This window comes from Canis aureus, chromosome 29, assembly GCF_053574225.1.
Source record: "Canis aureus isolate CA01 chromosome 29, VMU_Caureus_v.1.0, whole genome shotgun sequence".
NCBI classification, from domain to species: domain Eukaryota; kingdom Metazoa; phylum Chordata; class Mammalia; order Carnivora; family Canidae; genus Canis; species Canis aureus.
In genome coordinates, this window is record NC_135639.1 from 12545343 (window position 1) to 12568129 (window position 22787).

The 22787-nt window shown below is 38.2% G+C and overlaps 1 protein-coding gene across 4 annotated transcripts in view; it reads left to right on the forward strand.

Annotated features, from left to right (window-relative positions):
* FAM204A (family with sequence similarity 204 member A) overlaps positions 1-22787 on the forward strand; it is a 35070-nt gene that overhangs the window by 7623 nt on the left and 4660 nt on the right. For all 4 annotated transcript variants that reach the window (XR_013367760.1, XM_077877469.1, XM_077877467.1 and 1 more), the window contains exons 5-6: positions 161-260; positions 12069-12158. Coding sequence is in view for 3 of the 4 variants with exons in the window: in XM_077877469.1 (XP_077733595.1) it covers positions 161-260; positions 12069-12158 (190 nt within the window). In the remaining variant the exon portion in view is untranslated. The remainder of the gene's footprint in view (positions 1-160; positions 261-12068; positions 12159-22787) is intronic.

Consider the following 22787-nt stretch of genomic DNA (forward strand, 5'->3'; position numbering starts at 1 on the left):
GTAGGTGGAATTTAAAATATTTGTTTCTTCTAGAAAATCCTGTAAAACTTGTATCAGTATTTGAACTACTTATGTCTGCAACCTAAGAACTAGTTTTTGTGATTTGTAATTGTAGTAACCAATTAAAGACACTAAAAATAAGTTATTGTCTATCTTGCAGTGAGCAGACCCCAAGTGAAACCCAGTGGAAGGAGCTTACTCAGTATTTTGGAATCAATGATAGGTTTGACCCCCCTGTTAAGAAGAAAAAAATCGATAAGGTAAGATCTTTTTTTATTGCATCTTATATTAGCCATTAGAAATGTTTGTAATTAGCCTTGCCTAAGGTATTCTCCTCATTAATTAATTCAGTGAAAAAGTTAAAATGCCTACTGTATGCTTAACAAGATGCTAGGTAAAGAAGTAAATATATAGTTAGAAATCATTTAAAAAATCATGTTAAGGAAATGAACAGGATGTTGTGAAGAAATTAAAATGGAGGCCCCACTTTAGGCGGTCAAGGGGGGGCCTTTTCTGGGAGATACCATTTCAGTGAGACCTGAAGGATGGGAAGGAACCATCTCTATGCAGAATGCTCTTGTAGAGGCAGTGACCTGGGTAAAGGTCCTCAGGGCAATGAGCCATAATGGGACATTTGAGTAACTGTGAGAATGTCAGCTTGGCTGGAATGGAATTAACGAGGAGGAGAGTGGCTCAGGATAGAGTTGGAGAGGCCGGCAGTCAGGGCCCAAACTGTGAAGGACCTGAAGGGGCAGAATAAGGAATTGGGTTTGAGTTACCATGTAGTTGAGAGTCATTCAAGAATTTAAGTTAAGAGAGTGATATGATCGAAGTGCTGTTTAAAATGATGGTTCTTGTGTGGAGAATGGGCTGTGGAGCAGCAAGAGTAAGTTAGAGAACAGTAAAGAGACTCTTGTAGGCACGAGAGGACGGTGGCTTGGACAAGAATGGTGCTGCTGAAGATGAAGAAGAGTGGATGGATTGGGGGTCTACTGTAGGAGGATGGACGGTATTTGCCTCTAATGCTTTGTAAAGTGATGGAGAGGACTTGGGATGTGAGGAGGGAAAGAGCCATTTGGGGCTTTACCTGTAGCTGTGGTGTGAATACAAAGGTGGGACGGCTGGGGGAGTAGTGGGGGGAGAAGATTTAGAATGTGGCCTGTCCAAAGTTCATTTTGGGGCATGGGTGATCTAAGTGGGTGGGAGCAGAGAGGCAGTTGGTAAAATGAGGAGAATCTGAGCTGGAGATTCATGTTTGGACGTCATCGGTCGATAGGTGATGTGAATACTTAGTAGAGTCTTGAATGAATGAGTAACTTACATACTCAGGTCAGGGAGTGTGAACTCCAGGAGCATGAAAATTGAACACTGAGTTAGGGCTCAAGGCTCCAGAGCCTCCCTGGTTGAAGCCCAAGTGTATTGTATCCTGCCTGTTTAGACAGATTCCTCCTTCACAGATCATTTCTGTAGACTACTGCATGTACATAGAGACCATTAGCTGACTAATCGATATTTCTTGTGAAATAAACCTCAGATATTAAACCCATCATTGGGTGGTGTTGCATGTGCATTAAGGAACTGACAGAGAGGGATCCCTGGGTGGCACAGCGGTTTGGCGCCTGCCTTTGGCCCAGGGCACGATCCTGGAGACCCGGGATCGAATCCCACGTCGGGCTCTCGGTGCATGGAGCCTCCTTCTCCCTCTGCCTATGTCTCTGCCTCTCTCTCTCTGTGACTATCATAAATAAATAAAAATTAAAAAAAAAATGGAATTGACAGAGTAGAATTTTTGCATGTGAACCTTTTGATTCCGGTTTTGCCAAGAATTGTTGTCATTTAGTTCCTAGAGCACTGAGGAATTAGAACCAGCATCACTTTTTCTTTTTTTTAAGATTTATTTATTTATTTGAGAGAGAGAGAGCATGTGCACATGAGGGTAGGGGCAGAGGGAGAGGGAGAGAATCTCAAGCAGATTCCCCACTGAGTGAGGAGCTTGATGTCGGGCTTGATCCCAGGACCCTGAAATTGTGACCTGAGTCAAAATCCAGAGTCAGACACCTAACTGACTGAACCACTCAGGCACCCCAACCAGGATCACTTTCTGCCACTCTCATTGCTACTACTGAGCAATCTCTTTTTTTACAAGTGTGAAGCAGGTGCAGAAATGCCTACATTCAGTTGAAACTAAAACCCAGGCTTTATGACACCATTCTCAGTTCCTTTGCTTCACTGCCCAAAGGCTGGTCAGCACTGTAACGTGCAGATGCTCTGCTCTTGGCCCCTATGATTCTGGTGCTGGGAAGAGGGCGCTTGTGAGAAGGATGCTCTAGACTACATAAGCCTACTCTAAAAGCATGAGGTGGAGGGTTGTGGCTGATGGCAGTGGGCCGATCTCTGGCCAACCTGCTATTAGTCCCCACTGCTGACTACATGGTTGTTTTTGAGGGAAGGGATGGTTAAATATTGGTTCTTATATGAATTTTTGAAAAAGTTTTACTTATGAATTAGGTGGTCTTTGATCTTCCATTATTTATAGTTTCTGTTATGTCTTCTCAGAACTGTTGACTTCAGAGTATCTAAACGATTTCTAAGTAAAGTTGCTAACCATTCTAAACAGTAAAAAATTTGAAATTTTACAGTCTCTCCATATTAGAATTTTATTGTTACCCTACCTATATGAAATTGTACCTTCTTGATACTGGCCAGATACTGCTGTTATTCATTGTCTAAAATTTGAGATTTGTATAGAGTAACCTTAATAAAGGTTAGGATTACTTGTGCACAATCTTTTAAACAACTCATTTTTATGAATCAATATTCTGTTTCACATTATACGTTAGATGTACTCTAGGAAAAGAAATTTAAGTCAAATGTCATTTTAAAAACAAGGTTTCTGTTTAAGGGAAGTCCTCTATAAATCCTTTTGTGATCACTCAATCTATTTTATGAGTTTGGATTTTCTTAACAGTAGACATTCCTCTGTGGGAATGACATCTGACTAAGAAAGTTATGGCATTTTTCTAAACAAGGAAACTGGTGCTGGCCAGGCTTGCCTCTGCCCAGGATTTTGCCGGCACTTAATATTCTATAAATAAATGCAAGCATAAAAGTAAAAGAAGGATTTAGTGAGGCCAAACTATCTCGTATTCTCTTAGTAGTTCACTATGAGTGCATGCCAGCAGGTTTGCACTCTCCCTTTGTTTTGGGATCACTGTTTCACTGTTTTACATGCACCCTTTTTGCTGTCATGCTAAAATCTACTATGAATCTACAGAGTAAATAGACATTAAAGAATGTCCACAGTGGAGGCACCAAGATAAAAGCTAAGAATAGATGTAAGTCCAGCCGATAATAGCTACTGCTCAAGAAATCTAGAGAGGATCATGAAAATCTGTGATGCAGTTTGGACAAAACTAACATGGATTTCTAGTCTATTATTTCTCTAGAGCAGAGGCTGATCCGTTACCATACCTGAGAGAGCCCTTTTCTTCTGTATTCACTCTGTCCTTAAGAGTGGTAAAACAAAACTCCTTAATCTTGTGTCTATTGTGGGGGTGTCCCCACACCCCCAGTGTTTTCTTTCTTTTTTTGCTTGCTTGCTTCCTTTTTTTTTTTTTTTTGAACACTGTCAAGCTAAAACTATTGCTCAGCTGACTATGTGCATTTACAACACTGCTGTCACCTGCTTTCCTGACAATGAAGAGAGGATTTTTTTTAAATGTAATTTTCTTAGTATCCAAAGCTGTTTTAAAGTGTTCTTTGTATTAATTACAGCTATAATTGTGTCTCTGGCAGTAGTTTTAGGGCTTATTAATAATTCTGTAATCGTAACATAATTATTTTCAATCTATGTAGGAATTTCTTTAGAACAAATTTTATTCATTAATTTTGTTATAAATGTCTCAAGTATTCTTTAGTTGAATCATTTTGATTAGTCAACAATCATTACTGAAGTTTTATATATACTTAATGGATACTTTTGGGCATGAAAAATTAGAGTTAAATTTTAATAATTTTAAGAGTAAGTGTACAATGTCTTTGATAAATTTTTTAGTTGTTTTTGAGAAGAAACTTTTAATTGTATAGTGTAGCTTTTTTCAAATTTATTTTATTTTTTTTTTACCAGAATGCTTTTTTCCAACCAGAATCTTACTTGGAACTCTAATACGCAGATGAGATAAAAGGTTGCCTGCTGGGGCAGGGGGTGGTGGGGGTGGGGAGGTGGTGGGGAGAGATGTAGAGTAGTGGTCTGGACAGGGCAGAAATGGTGGTGGTGGAGGGGAGAGTTGTAGTGGTACCATAGCCATTCCCCTGGTGTCAGTTACACAATTGCAAAGCATTAGCTTTTTATCCCCAGGTGGTGATTCAAATAATTTAAGTAGGTATGATTTATACATAAAGTTGACATCCCTAATTCTTAGTAGTTTATTTTCTCTTATTCATGGAGAGATTACCTAATTTTTTTTTCCTTTGATATTTAGGTCTAATTAGAGCACAGCAAACTTTAGTGAATAGTTCATTTGTATTAAGCTTTAAGAATTGGACAAATTGTCTAAGAATTTAGTAGCAAATTTTTTTTTAAAAGATTTTATTTATTCATGAGAGACACAGAGAGAGAGAGAGGCAGAGACATAGGCAGAGAGAGAAGCAGCCTGACGTGGGACTCAATCCCCGGACTGGGATCACGCCCTGAGCCAAAGGCAGACGCTCAACCACTGAGCCACCCAGGTGTCCCTAGTAGCAAAATTTCTATAGAACTATATTCTACAGTTTGACTAAAGGAGCTTTAATCACATGTTAAAAGAGATCCTCCATATGCACATGTGGCTAATTGGTTTTTCTTGTTAAACCTTAGTACCCATACGTTTCATTGATAGTTGTCTTCTTGACATCTGCAGCAAAACTTTAATTAGAGGTTACTTATGGCCTCGTGGGAACCTGTTAGATACCAGCCTTGGATGTTTTTCCACCTGTGGCCAAATTGCCGTCTCTAAATTTGTTTGACTCTTAATTTGTTGAGGTATATTTATCTTAAGCTAAATTCTGATTCCTGACAAAAGGCACCTTAGAAGCACACCGAGGCCCTGCAGAGTATCATCAGTTTTTCTGTGCTATGAGAGACATTAGAGATAATTCCAACAGAGGTATGCTTGGGTCTAACTTAAGACTTTTTTAAAAGACTTACTACTCAAATTTTCATGAGACTACTGACTCAAAGTTGAATTCTTGGGTCTTACACTTGGGGCTGAGGCTTTGGTACGTTATGATGAGGTCTGTAGCCATATGGAGCTAGGCCTTTTGGTTTTAATGGTATCCTAATACTTAGATAATATATTATGAACAGCTTATTTATCAAATGACTTTATATTCTAGAGTTTTGCTCAGTATTATACATATATTTTCTTTGACCCTTACCATAAGCTTGCAGAGGATGTGGTATTACCTTCTTTTTGGAGGTAAGGTAATTATAACCTGTAGAGGTCTAAGAATCACCCAGAGTTTCTTGTTCAGTAAGTAGAGGAGGTGGAATTTGAATCCCTGGGTCTGACCTTACCAGCCATGTTCTTTGTAAATTGTTACTAACTTACGGTCTTAAGAAGATGGGAATGTTTTACCTTAGGATTTTTTTTTTTTTAACTAATGTTAGCATTTTGAATGTATTTAGAATGTTAATATCTTCTTATAGAAGCAGAAAATTTGGGGGTGCATGTGGAACCAGAAATTTTTCAGAGTCAGAAGGAGCTGTTTTATTTTACATAAATAAATCATTAAAAAAAAAGAAGGAAAAAGAAAAGAGAGAAAAAGGAAACAGTTGTATCCAGTGAAATTTTGTTGAATTAAAAAAAAAAGTTTTGAAAGAGCTAAAAACATAGTTGAACATGGGAGTGGAATTTTATTTCTAGGAGAGAATTTTGGTTATCAAGCCCATCATCTTTTCTTGAAGGAAACCGAGGCTTTGCTCTCTCTTTAAGGAAATCTCATTTACCCAGAGCCGTGACCACCTCTCTTGACTTCTGTTCCAGTGCTTTTTCTGCTATATTATGCTAGTGCTCTGAATGGCTGGGGTAATAGGAATTAGTTAATGATAAAGAGAGAGACTTGTAATTTTAGCTGACTTATTTTTAAGTGAAAATTATACTTAGAAGCTCAGCAGTTCATATAAGTTTCTGGGAGAGGGGAATATTCTTGTTTTCTACCTTTGTGACATTAACTGTGAATGCTGACTCCATGATAACCAAGAAAAGTTAGCAAGTTGATACAACAAAATGACTTGATAAGCAGACCACTGGTTTATTCAGGGTATTGGTGCTAAAAAACAGAATGGATTATGCACTGATCTGCGATTACTGTAGGTCCTGGAGTAAAGGAGTATAGCACCCAGGTCTAACTAATCTTAGGAAGCCTACATAATTGGAGGGAAACATACAGAGCTGTTATGTGGAGTAAGACAGACTGTCCCAAGAACGGATGCCATTAGTGACCAGGCTACTGAAATGAAAGGCTGGGACAGATTAAGTCTGGATTTGGGTAACTGCTTCCCCAGAATTTGTGGTGCAGGAAAAATTGAAGTTTGCTGTATTTTATTTTCATATATATTTGAGGAGATACCTAATATCCTGTGCTGGAAGGAGGGCCCACTAGGCCACTGTATTAGCTTTTCTTAAATAAAATACCTCATTTCTATTGTAAAAGTGAATAATAAATACAAAGTCCAGAGGCAGGGACTGTGCTAAGCACTGGGAGTCCAAGAGGGAGAAGATATTCTTCATGCCCTCAAGAAATGCATATTCTAGCAGTGGGAAAGATTTATACATCAGTAAGCATAATAAAATATGACTCTTGTTTAACCATAGGGCTGCTATTAATCCAACATTACTGTTGTGGAATTCTCTTGGGAACTTGTCAAAGCAATGGCTTTGTAATAAGTGTTCCTCCTTTGAGTGGGATCTTTTCAGTATTAGTACACCCATGGATTACTGCACTGTGACCATTAACTCAGTAATGTAGGCTGAGAGCCTCTTGTGTGAGAAGAACAGGCTAGGGGGTAGGACACACCAAGCCAGTGACCATACATGTTTGCCCTTAGTGAGCCTGGAACCCAGCAGGGAAGACAGACCCACAAGTGCTCAAGAGAGTCATGGAGTGCAGTGATAGTACAGCTTGGAGAAAGCATTGTGGAAGGCAGTTAGGTACTAGGCACAGGGCAGAGTGAAGCCGGGTCAGTGGATGTATTGGTGAGTGAACCTGTAGAGGTAGAGAAGGTAACATTGACATGGGACATACAAGGGGGGCTAAGATTTTTCTGGTAGAAATATATCAGAGGCACCGAGGACATTAAGAGATTGGTAAATGTGACCAGAGATTGGAAGCACAGTATTGCCCAAGATGGGGCTGAGAAAGCATTGTGGGAACCTATTGTAGAGGGATTTCAGTTGCAATTCAAGGTGTCTAATGACATGGTGTCTCTACTTTAAAAAGGTAGAAGACTAGTTTGGAGGAGGTTGTCAACTTCCAAACAGGAGTTGATGAGGCCTCTAAGAAGCCCAGAAAAGAGACATGAGATACCCTACCAAAAAGTTAAAAATAAGAGCACAGGATTGGAGGCATTGAAGACCACTGAGGATTCCCGTCCAGGGTGACTGAGTGGGTGGGCAGCTCTGAAGGGGAAGCAGGGCAGCAAGGGATGAGCTTGTTTGTAGGCATAACAAAAAGTTGGAGACCCTGCCTTTCCAAGGCTTCAATATAAAGATAACTAGCAAGTGGCTGGAGATATAGATCTTGGTATAGCTGAGAGATCAGATGTTTTGAATTTTTAGAGATATATGAAACAGCTTATAAGAAGTAATTGAAGTCCTAGGACTGAGTACATTACTGGAGAAGAGGGAAAAGTCAGAAGAAAAGGGGTCTAATCACAGAGCCTTGAGGACTGTCATCATTAGAGTTATAATTCAAGAAAAGGAGATCAAGGACCTCCAAGGAGATTTAAGTTCTATATTTGGGGAGGTAGTTTTAAGAATGAGGATGTAGTTGACATAATAGATGATCAGGTAGGAGGAGGACAAATGGTGTTATTTGTGATTGTTGAGTTTCAGAGAAGGGTGAAGACAAAAGGAATAGAGAATGCAGTGGGGGATGACACAGGCCTCTCAGTACACTGACCTACAAGAGAGAAATGAAGTACCAACCTAAGAAGCAAGCTGTGTCATCTCATCCAGTCCCTGGTCCAGAATGGGAAAGACAGACATGTTTGTAGGGTGAGAAGAATGAAAAAGAGAGGGGGAGGAGAAAATTATTTTTATTTATTTATTTTTAAAGATGTACTTATTTATTTGAGAGAAAGTGAGAGAGAGTACAGAGAAGAGGGAGAGAGAATATTCATCAGACTCCTCACTGAGTTTGGAGTGCGACTTGGGGGTCCATCTTATGACTGTGAGATCACAACCTGAACTGAAATCCCGAGTTAGATGCTAAACCAACTGAGCCACCTAGACACCCCAAGAGGAGAAAATTTAAAGAGCAGGCTTCTGGGTGACATGTAAGCAGATAGGATTAGGATGAGCACAGGTAGTATGGTTAGTTTTGGAAAGAGATGATTCTTTCTTGGAGGCAGTAGGGACAGAGGGACAGGGTGAGTGAAGATAACACCTTGTGAGGTTGGATGAGAGGAAGGTTGTAGAAGGGACATAGAATGTCCCTTCTTTGGTTCTTCTCTTCCCCTCCGACTCTGCCTCAGCCTCTCATGAATTAGAAGGTAGAGTTATAATCTGAAAAGGATGGAGGTAGGGTTGAGGGCATTTGAAAAAGTAGAAAAGTAACAACTTCTTAGAGGAATGTGGGAACTTTCAAGGGTAGAAGTTAGAGCCCACTCAGTTGAATTTGAAGATCGTCTTTTACTACAAGCCAGTGAATTGAGTTACTTGGTTTTCTCTGACACAGCTGGGACACCTAGATGTTCAAGTAGTAGAAATAGGTGGTTGGAAAGAGCCGAAACAAGGTAAATGTGGGAGGAAATTGTACATATTGCTTAGGTCATTGATTCTTTTTTTTTTTCTTTTTTTTATGCATGAGAGAGAGAGAGAGAGAGAGGAAGGGGCAGAGACAGAGGCAGAGGGAACCTGTGGGGAGCCTGCTCCAGAACTTGATCCCAGGACCCTGAGATCATCACCTGAGCTGAAAGGAAACACTCAACCACTGAGCCATGCAGGCATCCCAGGTCATTGGTTCTTAAACTTTGGCCTGATAAGTATCAATGAATTCCTGGGTCCTGATCCCAGTTTCTGATTCAGAGTATTTAGATTTCTAACAAGTTCCCAGGTAGTGCTGATGCTGCTGGTCCAGACATATACTTTTAGAACTCCTGGCTTAGAGTTTGAAAAGGTTAATCATGGATGGCAGGCCAGAGAGAGAGAGGGCAGGAGAATCCAAGAAGGGCCTGAAGGACTGGGAGAATAAATATGGTGGTGCCAGGGTAGGGTTTCAAATGAAGACAAGGCAGGTTCACTGGCTATGAAGACTTGAGACTAGTGAAAGGACAGAATATTGAGTTCAGAAAGAATTCCAGACTGTAAAGCTTTGGAACTGGAGCTTTCAGGTGATGTCTGTTGCATGGCCCAGAGTGAGCCTTTTCAAAGTATTGGTCTTCTAAGACATACAGAGCTTGTGTCTGAATATAACTCAGTGTACTACTTCCTTGTTTGAGAAAGTCTTTTCTTCCTCCCCTCCCCCTTCTCCCCTAAAACCAAAAGTCCAAGCTGTATAGTCATGTAGTTGATTTGCATTCTGGCACACGCTCAGGTCGTGGACTGGCAATATTCACAGACCTGAGCAGGTGCACACACCACACTTGGTGTGTCACAGACCTTGAGTATGGATCCTGGGATGGGCATTAGAGGTCCCTGAGGATGAAGGATGTTGGAAAAGTGAGTCCAGAGTGTTTGTTGGATCACGAGGAGAAGAGTTCTTCAGAAATACAGAAAAGAATTTCTGGAGACTGATCGGTAATCATAGGACCAGAATGGGAAAAGGACAGAGAGCCACATGGCCTGGGATCAGAGACTAAGGCCTATTGAATGATGGTCTCAGGCTATAGTTGGGAGCAAGGATGATAAGCGTGTCATCCTATCAAATCCTTAGATGGGGTGAGAGATTGTGAGAAGGGATGATCTTCATTCAACAGGGACACTAGTGATAACCTTGCCTGTCTGTGTTCCGTGTTTTTAGGCAGATTATGTATGGCCACTTTTTTTGTTTTCAAATTTTTATTTAAATTCTAGTTAGTTAGCATACAGGGTAATATTGGTTTCAGGAGTAGAATTTGGTGATTCATCACTTACATATAACATCCAGTGCTCATCATTAACATGTGCCCTCCTTCAGATCCATCACCCATTTTGCCCCTCCCCCACCCATCAGCCTCCCTGAACCCTCAGTTTTTCTCTATCGTTAAGAGTTTATGGTTTGTTTCCTTCTCTTTTATTCCCCCTCCTTATATATTCGTGTTTTGTTTCTTTTAAGATTTATTTACTTTAGAGAAAGAGCATGTGTGTGTGTGATGTGGGGGGAAAGGGGACAGGGAGAAGGAGAGAGAGAATCCCAAGTAGACTTTGCACCCAGCATGGAGCCTGACATAGGGTTCGGTTTTACAACCCCAAGACCCCAAGATATGACCTGAGCCGAAATCAAAAGTCAGACCCTCAACTGACTGAGCCATCCAGGTGCCTCTTACGTGTTTTGTTTCTTAAATTCCACGTAGGAGTCAAATCATATGGTATTCTTCTTTCTCCAACTTATTTCGCTTAGCATAATGCACTCTGACTCCATCCACATCATTGCAAATGGCAAGATTTCATTCTTTTTGATGGCTGACTAGTATTCCATTGTGCGGGGGATAGAGAAAAAAAAACGGAGGAGGGGCAGAGGGAGAAGCAGGCTCCCCACTGAGCAGAGAGCCTGTCTTGGGACTCAATCCCAGGACCCCAAGATCATGACCTGAGCCAAAGGCAGACACTTAACCCACTGAGCCACCCAGGTACCCATGTGTATAGACATTTTTAAGTCTTGTTTCAACAGAGGCTATACAGGAACAAAATTTCTCTTAGTTGATGGGTATAATTAAGCAGTACACTGACAGGCAGAGGCATTCCTGGGGTCCCTTTTACTAGGTGAGGGAGAAATTAGGAACTGAAAATGTGGAGGACAAACTGGCTAAGCCATTGTTAGGGCAAAATTTTCTTGTGAGAAGCAATATATATTAGACCATTTAAACATTTTAAAACTATTTCCACAAGCTAAATTCAGTTATATAAGTCCAAGCATCTTTCCATAAATGTATGATGAATCCTACCTCATCTGTTTGGTAGCCTTATGAAAATTTTAATTATGATTTCCTGAAGCATCTTCAGCTAATAAAGAAAAACATTTTCATAGGAAAATAAAATCATTCTCTTATGTAACATTCCTCCCATATTTAATATCTACCTGAATACCCATAGTCAGACGCTGGAGGGCTGTTGAAGGAGGGCTTCAGCTACAGGAAGGAGCAGGGGAGGGTGGTGTGAGTACAGGCTCTGGGCAGACCCAGATTCATGTGACAGCCTTACCACTTGCAGACTCTGGACCTTGGCCATGTTAGTGAGTCTGAGGCCTCGGTTTCCTCATGTTCAAAAACAGGATAGTAGTATTTTGTGAAATTGTTGGGAGGATAAATGAGCTTTGTTATAATACTAAGCTGGAATCCACTACATAATAAGCTTGCCATCATCTTAACTATTGTTATCATTAACATTATATTGTAATTAAGGGGAAGTGTAGTCCTTGAAGTCACAGAAGTCTGGATTGGCATCTCCTTTTTCTTAGTTCAGGAAGTTATCTAACCTTGATTAAGCCATTTGGTATCTCTGCATGGCCTTCTCATCAGTAAATAGGAATGGTACCAACTACCACAGGGGTCACCATGAAAATTCAGTGGTCTAAGTAACATGCTCGGTATAGCCCTGTGACATAGTTTTTGCCAGCAATTGTTTGCCTTTCTTTCCTGCCTTTAAGTTTTAGGTTTCTTTGCTTTCTAGTCGGGCCTTGAAAAGAGCATAGACCAGGCTGTGGAAGAATGGAACATCGAGAAGGCTGAGGAACTCAGCAACCAGCTAGCTACTCGAGAGGTGAGTCAACTGTAGTATTTCCAGATTTTCTAAAATGAATGTACATTCTTTTTGTGACCACAAGTAAGTTTAGTATGCAAATACTTGATCTTAGCTTTTTTTGTTTGTTTTTTAAGTAGGCTCCATGCCCACTATGGAGCCCAGTGTGGGGTTTGAACCTCATCCTGAGATCAAGACCTGAGCTGAGATCAAGAGTCGGACGCTTAACCGACTGAGCCACCCAGGCGCCCCTCAAATATTTAATCTTAGATTTTCCTTTCTGTCCATTTTCTTTCGTCTTATACTGCCATTTATTTTGAAGGGCTGGGTTCTATTTTTGTCTTCAATGTTTTTAAATTATTCTGGTCTAAAACTTATGGTAGAAATAATTCATGATTGATATTCAACCCTAGATTTCACCTGGTTCAGAGGGGTTTTTGCCTGTTATGATTAAAAGACTAGCTTTCTTTTTCCATTTGCATCTTTAATTCTGTTTAACTCTCCCTGAGGGCAGCTGTGTGTTCCAGTGTCATATCTCAAGGTTTTCCTTGCCCTCACCTCCCCAAATGCTTTTTTCCTGCATATTTTAAACTTTCAGTCCTAAAAAATTTTCAGCTTTTTAAAACCTATAGTCTAGAATATAAAACCAGTAGAGACATTGAATATTCTTTTTTCAAGTACACAAGGCTTCCAGAAGATTGTGACTTGCACCTTTTCTCCAATTGCTGCTGGGTGTCAGTAGGCAAAGTTGCACATTGAGTAAAGACCTCAAATGGGCATATGTTGTGGTGGTGTTAATGGGTTTTGTGATTCTTTTTTGTCTTTTTTAGGGAAAAAGTTCTACCATAGCTTTCCTTTTACTGTATCCCTACCTTTTTCACCTTACTCTTAAACTAGACTCCCAGAGGTTTAATTGCATGGAGAGCATCATTGGTTGTCTGTGCAAGTTGCTGTCCATGTACCCTGTTCTTTCTTAACTCACCTACAGGTGAGCATTTGTTCTAAACAAATGAGGCTAGTGATGAACTTAACTATTTCAGTAAATCCTTCTCTGGAAGCACCATTTCACTCTTCTGCTGCCAATGGCAAAAAATCCACTATTTATTGCTGTTTGTTGGTCTGTTTCCCATTTTTGGATGCTGGCCATAAGTATCTTGTAAGGTATATGTTTTTATGTAGGGAAATAAACAAATCCAGAAGTGAGGCTTTGGGATTCAGAAGTTCTCTTTTTCCCCATAAACCATTAAGATCAATTGTCGTAGTTAATATTTATGTTTGTGACATGTCTACATATGTGTGCTTATTTATTAAATGGCTACTATATAGGAAATTATGAAGCTTGGAGCTTGAGTTTGAGACACAAGCAAGCAGCAGTATAAATGGCAGTTAGGGGGCCTTTCAAAAAGTGACATTTTAAAAAAATTGTTTACTTTTTTTCTCATAAGATTCATTCTTCCCTTCCCAGCTTTTATTTCTTGTGCTTTGACATTTGCTCTCTTTTTTGGTAGTCATGTTTTGATTTTATTGATTATAACATTTATTAGATACAATAGCATTTTATCACTCTGTTTTCAAACAAAGATTCAAGTATTACATTTCTTTTATTTTTTTTTTATTTTATTTTATTTTTTTAAGTATTACATTTCTTTTAAAGATTTATTTTAGAGAGCATGAGCACACACAAGCACAGGGTGAGGAAGGGCAGAGGCAGAGGGAGATGGAGAGGGAAAGAGAATCTCAAGCAGACTCTGCTCTAAGTGCAGAGCCCAATGCAGGGCTTGATCTTATGGCCCTGAGCTGAAACCAAGTTGGATGCTTAACCGACTGCAATAGACTGCACCACCCAAGCACCCCTATTATATTTTAATAAGATGAATTTGATAGTGTGTTGAATGGTACCACAACCTTGATAAGATTTAAGTGTCAGTTGGCAGTTATTATAGTGGCTTCTTCAGCTTGGTGTGTACCTGGCACTTATCTCTGCAAATCAGCTTTGTGTTAAAGACCATCTCTAAGATTCTGTCCCATAATAGAGCACTTAATGTTTGTTGTTACTATTTTGGCATCTGGAACTTACTTTTCCGTAGAATTGTTGTTAGACGTAGTGGTTAAGATTCTTGGGTAGCCTGCAAGTATATACAAAATAGTGGATTATATCAGTAGTATATCTCCTCTCCAAATTTTGGAGAGTTGACCTTGAAATGTCAGAGAAGGGTGGGGAGGGATATGCTTCAGGGCTGGAAGAGAGTCCCATGGATAAAAGTGGATCTGGCTGCAAGGATGATGAGGGGTAGGCACAGTAGGATGTATGATGGAGGTAGTGGCTGAAGGCATAAGTGGGCTTTCAGAGACTCAAAGGCTCGCAGGGCAGCAACACCAATCAATCACTAAGTCTTGGTCACATCTAAATAGGCAGGTATGGAAGCCTTTGGCAGCTTTCTCTGAATATCCACCTCATTTGGGTCAGAAGCAACCCTTTTGGAGAACTGGTCCTTAAATACACCACTTTGGTCCATGTTGTGCCACATGTTTGAGATGGTGTCTCTTGAATCTCTTTAAAAATTGTGGGTATTTATGACTGTTTGCTCTCCAGCAAATGCTGTACCATCAGCATGTGGCTGATCTCTGAAATGCCTGTATAGTTATACTAAAGCTAAGGAAAGAAACATAATAAAATCCAGTGAGGCCTTAGGGTATGGCTTCCTGATTGTTCTTAGAAACACTGTAGACTTGTCATTACCTCTCTCTCAGGGATCATAGGATTCAACAAACTGGTGTCCCCGTGTCATTGCTTGTCCAGTCTTCCTCTTGGAAGACCTGAGAGTTAGGTATTTTGTGATGTCTACCAAATAACAAGGTGAGTGTGACTCAGCGAGCGGCCCCAGGTCAGTTACTTTTTTCGGATCTTGGCTTATTACCAGAAGAAAAAATAATGCAAGGCCTAGTCTGCAGCTTTAGAATGTGGGCTCCACATGACCCAACCATGGCTGGTTGTTTTTCTTTTTGTCTTTTTCTGTTGATTAGCACCCCCATCTTAAGGGGGAATTCAGAGAGAAGCATTTACTTTATTGCAGGCTCTGTGTTTTTTCTAGGTAAAGTTAATAGTGCTGAAATATTAAAAGTTGAATGTATTTGAGTTTAAAAAAAAGTTTAATTTTGTAATAATTTGACTTTCAGAAAGTTGCAAAGCTTGTGAAAAGATTTTCTGTTCACTTTCACCTAGATACCCAAGCTGTTAACATTTAACATTTGCTTTACCATTCATCCTGATTTATATACTTCATTTAGATTTGCCAAATGTCTCACTGATTTCTTTTATAGCAGAAAAAATGGTTTCTTCTTCCTGGTCTAGGACATTGCATTTTGTTGTTATGTCTCTTTATTCTTCTTCATTCTGGAAAGTTCCTCAGTCTGTCTTTATTTATTAGGACATTAGCATTTTTGAGGAGTCCAATTATTTTGTAGGATATCCTTCAGTTTTGGTTTATCTATTGTTTCCTCATGCACTTTTGGCAGGAATATCACATAAATGATGCTGTGTCTGTCTCAACGCAAGATACTAGGAGGCATTTGGTATCTGCTTGTCCCATTTACTGATGATACTACTTTGAAGTTTTGGTAAGGCAGTGTCCCTGGGTTTCTCCACATTATTATTACATTACTCTTTCCCCATATGTAATTAATAAGTATCTCGTGGCAAGATGGGTGATAATTTGAGACTGTGTAAATATTCTGTCTGTCATTATACTTTACCCATTGGTTTTAGCATCCACTGCTAATTCTTTTCCTGTTTAGGACAGTTATTAATCATGGTGGTTGCCAAACTGGATTTTTAAAATGTTACTTAATTGTATTTTTCATCTTTACCTGGCAAACCAGACCTAAAATTTGTCTTAAGTGAGATATTGAGTTATATATAATCTTTTATGTATCTGTTAAATCTCTCTGTAAAACCTGGACAATTGAAAAATTGGATATAGTTTTTTTAAATGATGCACTGGGAGGAGATGGGGTCACCGTGGCCCTGTGCTCACCAGCAGTTGCATGTTAACTCCCACCTTACCTGCTTTGTCAGGGATCACTGGTGAGCCTTCCTTCCTCTGCCATTTGAAGCTGCGTGTCAGAATGTACAGGACTGTATGCCTTACCAGCCTCCGAGATGTGTGTTATCTTTGAGGATATTAGGTTTCTTTTTTTGCGTTTTGTTTTGTTACACTGCTTTGGTAGAAATGTGAATCACATAGCACTGACTAGGTATTTTCCATTTTAAGCTTGTTATTTCCTGTTACATTTATGATAAATGAGATTGCTTCAGAAATATAGGATATTTTCATCATTTGTAAGGATAGTAAGCATTTTTCTCAAGTTTTTTTTTCTTTTTTACTTCCATACAAATATAATGCCTGCTTCTAGTAAAACAAGTTAAATTTATTTAGTGTGAGGTTAAAGAATACTGATTAAAAGAAAAAATAAAATTCTATTCTTTTCCTTGCATAAATGGCAAAACATCTGGACAGTGTTTGCAGTTCAGACACAGACTTTGGAAAGATACTGATGGTCATTAAACATCCATGAAGAATAAAGTAATCTAGATAGAATTCTTGAATAAATAGTTCAGTTTGAGATTTAATTTTTCATATTTATTCCCTTGGTGCCAGTTACCACAGATATGAGAGATGGGATTTTGAAAAGTAAGTGATTGTGAGTTTGGGGCAGAAACCCTTTATGAATTAACTGTATACGTGCATGGTAGGTGTCCTTTTGGAAGTCAGGTATATTGGTTTTTAATCAGTTCCGTTTTCTTTTTTCAAGAAGCAGAGACTGGGACCTGCTGATAAAGCCTTTGCTCAGAGGCACAGATCCCAGAGTTCTTAAAGCCTTTTCCAACCATAATAAGTGAAACTAATTTTTGATGTTTAACATTTATAAGCCTGTGAAACCAATAGGGCAGCATCAGTATTGAAAAAAATGAAGCCAAAAGTAGAACCATGCCTGCGAATGGGCCATGAAAACAGTTTCTCAAAAAACAGAAACAAAAACAACAGTATACTGTTTGTTCATGCACTATCATTGTAGCATAACAAATGCATATTTTTCCAGAATCACATTCACTTAAATTAACGATCACATCAAGGATATGTATTTTCTGGTTTTAGGGGACGGCTCAAATTCACAGGTTTGAAACCTTGATTGTGCTAACATCTTTGGTTTTGCTGTGTAGTAACGTAGTTGCCTTGGGACTGTCCCTCCTGTTGATTAAATACTTCTTTGTCATTAACAGTCTTGGAGGAGAGATGCAGGGGAAAAATATATTTGGGTTTGTGTCATATTGATGAAACTGTTCTAATTTTTTAAAAAGTTGTTTTTAAAAAAATACCATTTTCCCATACACAAAGTATTTGAGCATATTTGTGGCTTGTTAACCTTAGACCTAAATTGGAAGTATATTCTGTTCATTGATAGTGATCCTTAAAAATTCCATCCTTTGGTACTGGTCTTTTCTGACACATTATCTTTTTTTACAATCCAGGTTATACCGATTCATAGAAATCAGTAGAAGCGTTTTAAAATTAAGTGCTAAAGCCTAGATTTAATTAATAAGTAGGCAGCACGTAGGCTTAATGTCACATTTTGGAAAGAATTTTTCTCTAGGCATCTTCACATTAGCCTCCTGTAGATAAATAAAACCCTCTTGGTTTGGCAGCAGTGAGTTTCTTGCCATGGAGTGAGTCACATCTAGTCACATTAACTCGATACATTGCTCCAGTTGATTTCAGTTATAACTGAACAGTGTCAGAGTAGAAATGAAGAGAGGCTGCCTGTGCATTTTGTTTGAACTTTGTGCTGTCTTTGGCAGCACCAGCTAAACTTAATTCTTTGTAAACAGCAGTACTTCATGTTGTAACATGATAATTATTTTGTGTAACCTAGAAAGAGCATTCATGACATTGGCAGTATGAATTAAACTGAGAGTTAAATTTGAATTTTATGAATTAAGTAAGACGATTTAAATTTTTGGATTCCAAAACGGGTGAAGTTAATATTGTTGAAATATATAGTTTGTTAATACTTAAATAACAAAGGTGAGAATGGCCTTTTTAAAAAACTAATGGTTGAATTGATGGTGTTCTTTCCTAGTTAAATAAAATGCTCTCTAATTTGGAGAGATGATTAATTTGTAGACTAAGCTCTAGTTCTAGAGTGATTTTCTAAAAAGTCTGAAGGCGTCGTCATTGAAGAGGGGCATATATATATGTTGGAGGAGGTAGTTGCTGCATTCTATGTGCATATTTAAGACAGGGTCCTTTCTCAAAGATGCCGCGAGTACTCCCGCACTCTCTCTAGCATTCAGAATTTCTCCAGTGCACTTCGTTGTTAGGCTTTAGTTTCTCTGAGAGGACACCGACTACAATTTGCTCTTTTCATTCTCAGTTTTAGTTTTATGTTGATGTACATGCAGTGTTGTCGTAATGGGGTAAGAGTTTGAATCACCCTCCTCTTCCCCCCAGATAATACAATTTTGGCAGATGTACCTGTCAAAGTACCTGGAATGTTATCATGTGTAGGGTTCAGACTTGATATATTTGTTTAAATTTTTGAAATACAGATTCTGTCAAACTTGGTAAGTTTGAAGTTACTTTTTGTTAGTGCTATTTTCAAAAGCTCTAATCTGTTTGCATTTCGTGTCTTCCCGCCCCCCCCCCCAAAAAGAAAACTGAATTTAAAGACATATTACAATGAAGCAAATTTTGTCATTCTGAGCTCTTTGGGTCTTTAATCCAGAGAGCAAAATTATTTTTTCATTTTCGTGTTTGCTTTTTTTTCAGTAGAAATATTTTAACAACTATGTTTCCAAAGGTAAAACAGTTCATTCAGATATGAAGCTGAATGTATATTCCAATTACCTATTGTAAGAATTTATCATTGGAATGTGTGACTCTAAGGATGGCAGATTCTTTCTGTTTTCTTAATTATCGTGATCTCTTGCCACTGAAGATTGGGTAAACAAAGTAAAATGCATGGAATATTATATATATATATATATTAGAGAGAGAGACTTTAAATATCCATTTCAGCATTTCATTTTTACAGAAAGGATATTATTTTTGTTGCTAGTACCAGGAGGTGTAGGTAAAGAATACATTATTTCATACAAAGTCATCTAATGCCCACAAAATATATTTTATGTTTCTCCTTGAAATGTTACTGCTCTGCCTTCTGTCCCTTATTTTTTCTTTGTGGTTTCGTTGTTATTGTCGTCGTTGTTGTTTTTTCTCTTTCCAGTTAAGACAGGAGAGTTTAGAACCATTTTCTTTGTGGTATATTTCACTGATTGGCAGCAGAAAGGAATCTAGGACACTGGGGAGAGAGAGAAGCCGTCACTGCGCAGCCTTCTGCTGGCAGCAGTGTGCTCAGCCACCTGGGGAAGTTGGGCCTTCTCTGCTGTGGGGAGCTGTGTGTATCTGCTAAGGATCATCTAGAACTGACTTACTTTCATTAACTTTGGTCATTTCTCAGTGGTTTTTTAATTTAAATGTTCTTCTGTGTATCATTGTGTAGTCTGAGCGTAGTCCCGGGGGGCTTTTAAATGGTGATTTTAACTCTTTGAAGCCTTGTTCTTCTGAGTTGTTAGAGGTAATTTCAGTAATTTCATGTAGATGAACAGTGATCAGAGTGTGTGGGAAAGAAGCTGTGCCTATCCAGGTAAGGGAAGGTTTAGCTATGTGAATTCCTTTACGTGGAGTGGATCCCATACAAAATTGTGTATAGCCTTGAAGTTGGACCATGTTAATATGAGAAAACTAAAAATGGGGCTGAATGATGGGTTTCTTTCTCAGGTTTTTAGGTGTGCCTACTTAGATCTCCTTGCATTGAGGATGTCTTCTTTTAACCTTTGTGGTATGATTGGATGATCACCTAGAATGGTGTTCCTTATACTCTCTTTTAATTATGTTTATCTGTGCTTTTAACAAACCTTAAGAAAAGATTTCAGATGTTACAAGTCTAATTAAAGAGACAGACAAAGCACAGTTTATACTGTAGATTTTTTCTGCAGTTCAATTAATCAGCATGTTTTCTCTTTTAATTAAAACCATTTTAGTAAATTAAAGCCCACAGCAAAACACATATATAATTTGTTTGTAATTAGCTCTTAATTGGTGGTAGTTGAAGCTTAGCACCCTTGGTTTCTTTCTTCATGATTGCCATTTTATTAGCAGCCAGTCATTAATTAATCTTTTTCTAATTAGCTTATAAAACTGTTGATGGCACATTATTGTAAATGTGATTTTAAGTTCAAAGCTTGTTAATAAGCTTTCTTACTTAGAAGAACAGAGATAAAGAAATTGCTGAAAACAGTACTACAGTTCTTTAAAAAAAAACTGTCTTTCTTATGGGGACTGTGTAAAGCATCTAACAGCTTATGGTTAATTTTTTAATGCTTTTTTTCCCTTATGAATGGGATAAGTTGCTTGAATATAAATGTCTATATCCAGGAGTAATTTCAACAGTATAACATCTTTTCGCCCTCCTCTGGATTACTATAATCTACATATAATTTGAAGCCTTAATAGTCATCATTAAAACAGGTGTTATATAAACTATTTCACTGTGAAATCAAAGTTGAGTATAGGAATCAAAGTATATCTTCTTACACCTCATGGACCAAATACATATTATTTTTATAAATTACAGGGTGAAATCATATGTAAGTATATATATGTGTATATACACATGATATATATGATATGGGTATATAAATATATCATGACAGGTTTCTAAAACGAGATTTGTTGGGTTATATTTTGAAGTAAAAACTACTTGGCTTTAACTGATAGGCAGTTGAGGTACAAAAATAAATAATAGGTGTTTCTACAATTTTGCACGCACATAGATATATATAGCACACAAATGTGTAAACGTTTGTGCACATTTTAAGATGACAATGAAATTAGGCTATTTCCTATAACAGAAAATGACGATGTAAGCTCAGAGTTTAAATGACTGGATGGAGTATAGCTTGTTTGTAGTCCTCATAGCTTTGGCATCTCAGGTATGACCAAGGAGGGGTACCAGTCTCAGGTGCAGACACCCCAAATTCACTATAGCATATTACCACATTACATTCTAGATCGAGTAAAACAGATTAGCCACATCATATTCTTTATTGAAATACACAACTAATTTCATAAAACTCCTTAACTGCGAGATATTCTGAGCTATTAATATTAGTGCAGAGTTTTGAAAGTTACAAAAAACACAAAGCATCATCAGTCATTGGAAGAGCTTTTTCTTATTTGCTTTTTGAACTTTCCATGTTATTTCAACTTTGGCTATTTCTTTGCTTGTTTTTACGAAGGCATTTTATGATGCTATGCAAGAGACACTAGAAAGGGATAGCTGACAAGGAAAAAATTAAAAATTGGATAAAAAGTAAATGAATAATGTCATATTACCAAAAAGATGAGAGGCTAATTTGTGCCGACTTTTTGCTAATTTTGTTCAAGCCTCAAAATGAGGAGCTGTCACCCGTTCTGTGTAGCAGTGATGACAGTGCCAATGATCCATGAAATAAGCTGCCGCTGGCTTTGTTCTGATAAGAATGAACAAATCTGCACAATGTTCGGCTCCCAGAATCTCATTTTCATACTTGCATGCAGGCTAAAAGAAATAAGCTGTTTGCAGGCTTGATTAATCAGACATTGGAGGGGTTTTTGTCTCTTTGATCTCTTTCGTCTCCTAGGTAACTTGCTTGACATTAATGTTGAGCTTGAGTAAAGACAATCAGGAATTGTCGACCAAACTGATATAAAAATTAAAGACCTTAACACTTTAAGTACTCCAGTAATGGTTCCGCTTTACTTCAGAAAACATCTGTTTTCATTTAATTAAAGAACAAAAGAGAATGGCATAAATATTTTTCATAGAGACCTATTATTCCATAAAAAGTTAAAGTATGATAATTGGTATTTTTAAATAAGTGCCTTGAAAGTGTTCAAAAGGGAAGAAAACTTCATAAATCTGTTACAAGCTAGTAATTTTGAGATGAGTAAAATATTTTATGAAATGGATAAGAAGTTTACAGTTATGCTAGATTAAGCTGTTTGAATCAGATGCTTCAAATGATTATCAGCAAACTTTAGAATTGGCACAGGTTTAGCAAGAAAAAAAACCAACTTTATTTTGAAAGTTTGTCTTTTAAAAATCTCTACTATGTTACAAGATGTGCCATTATATCTATTTTACAGCCCAATATGATTTACACATGCTAAACCTGTAAAATTGAAAGGAATTAAAAAAATGTCGCCGTGCATTTGCTTGAGGTTATGCAGACGCTTTTACAAATCTTCCAAGTGGCTGTAAAGATGAATGCCCCAAGGGTCCAGCCAGGGCCCTGCTTTTCCAACCAGCTAAAGCCCTTATCTTAAATCCAAGCAAAGTACCATTAATCTTTTTGAAAGACCTTTTATGGCTTTTAATATATCCCAAATTAGAACATTTTACACCCTTGGTTCCTGAAATATGGTGATAAAAAGCCTTTAGAGCTTAATTTTCCTTACCGCTTGCTCTGACCAATTTGCAGTTCTTTGTGATAATGTTTAGACACCTTAATTAAAATGCAGCAAAATATTGGATGTTCTATATGGAAAA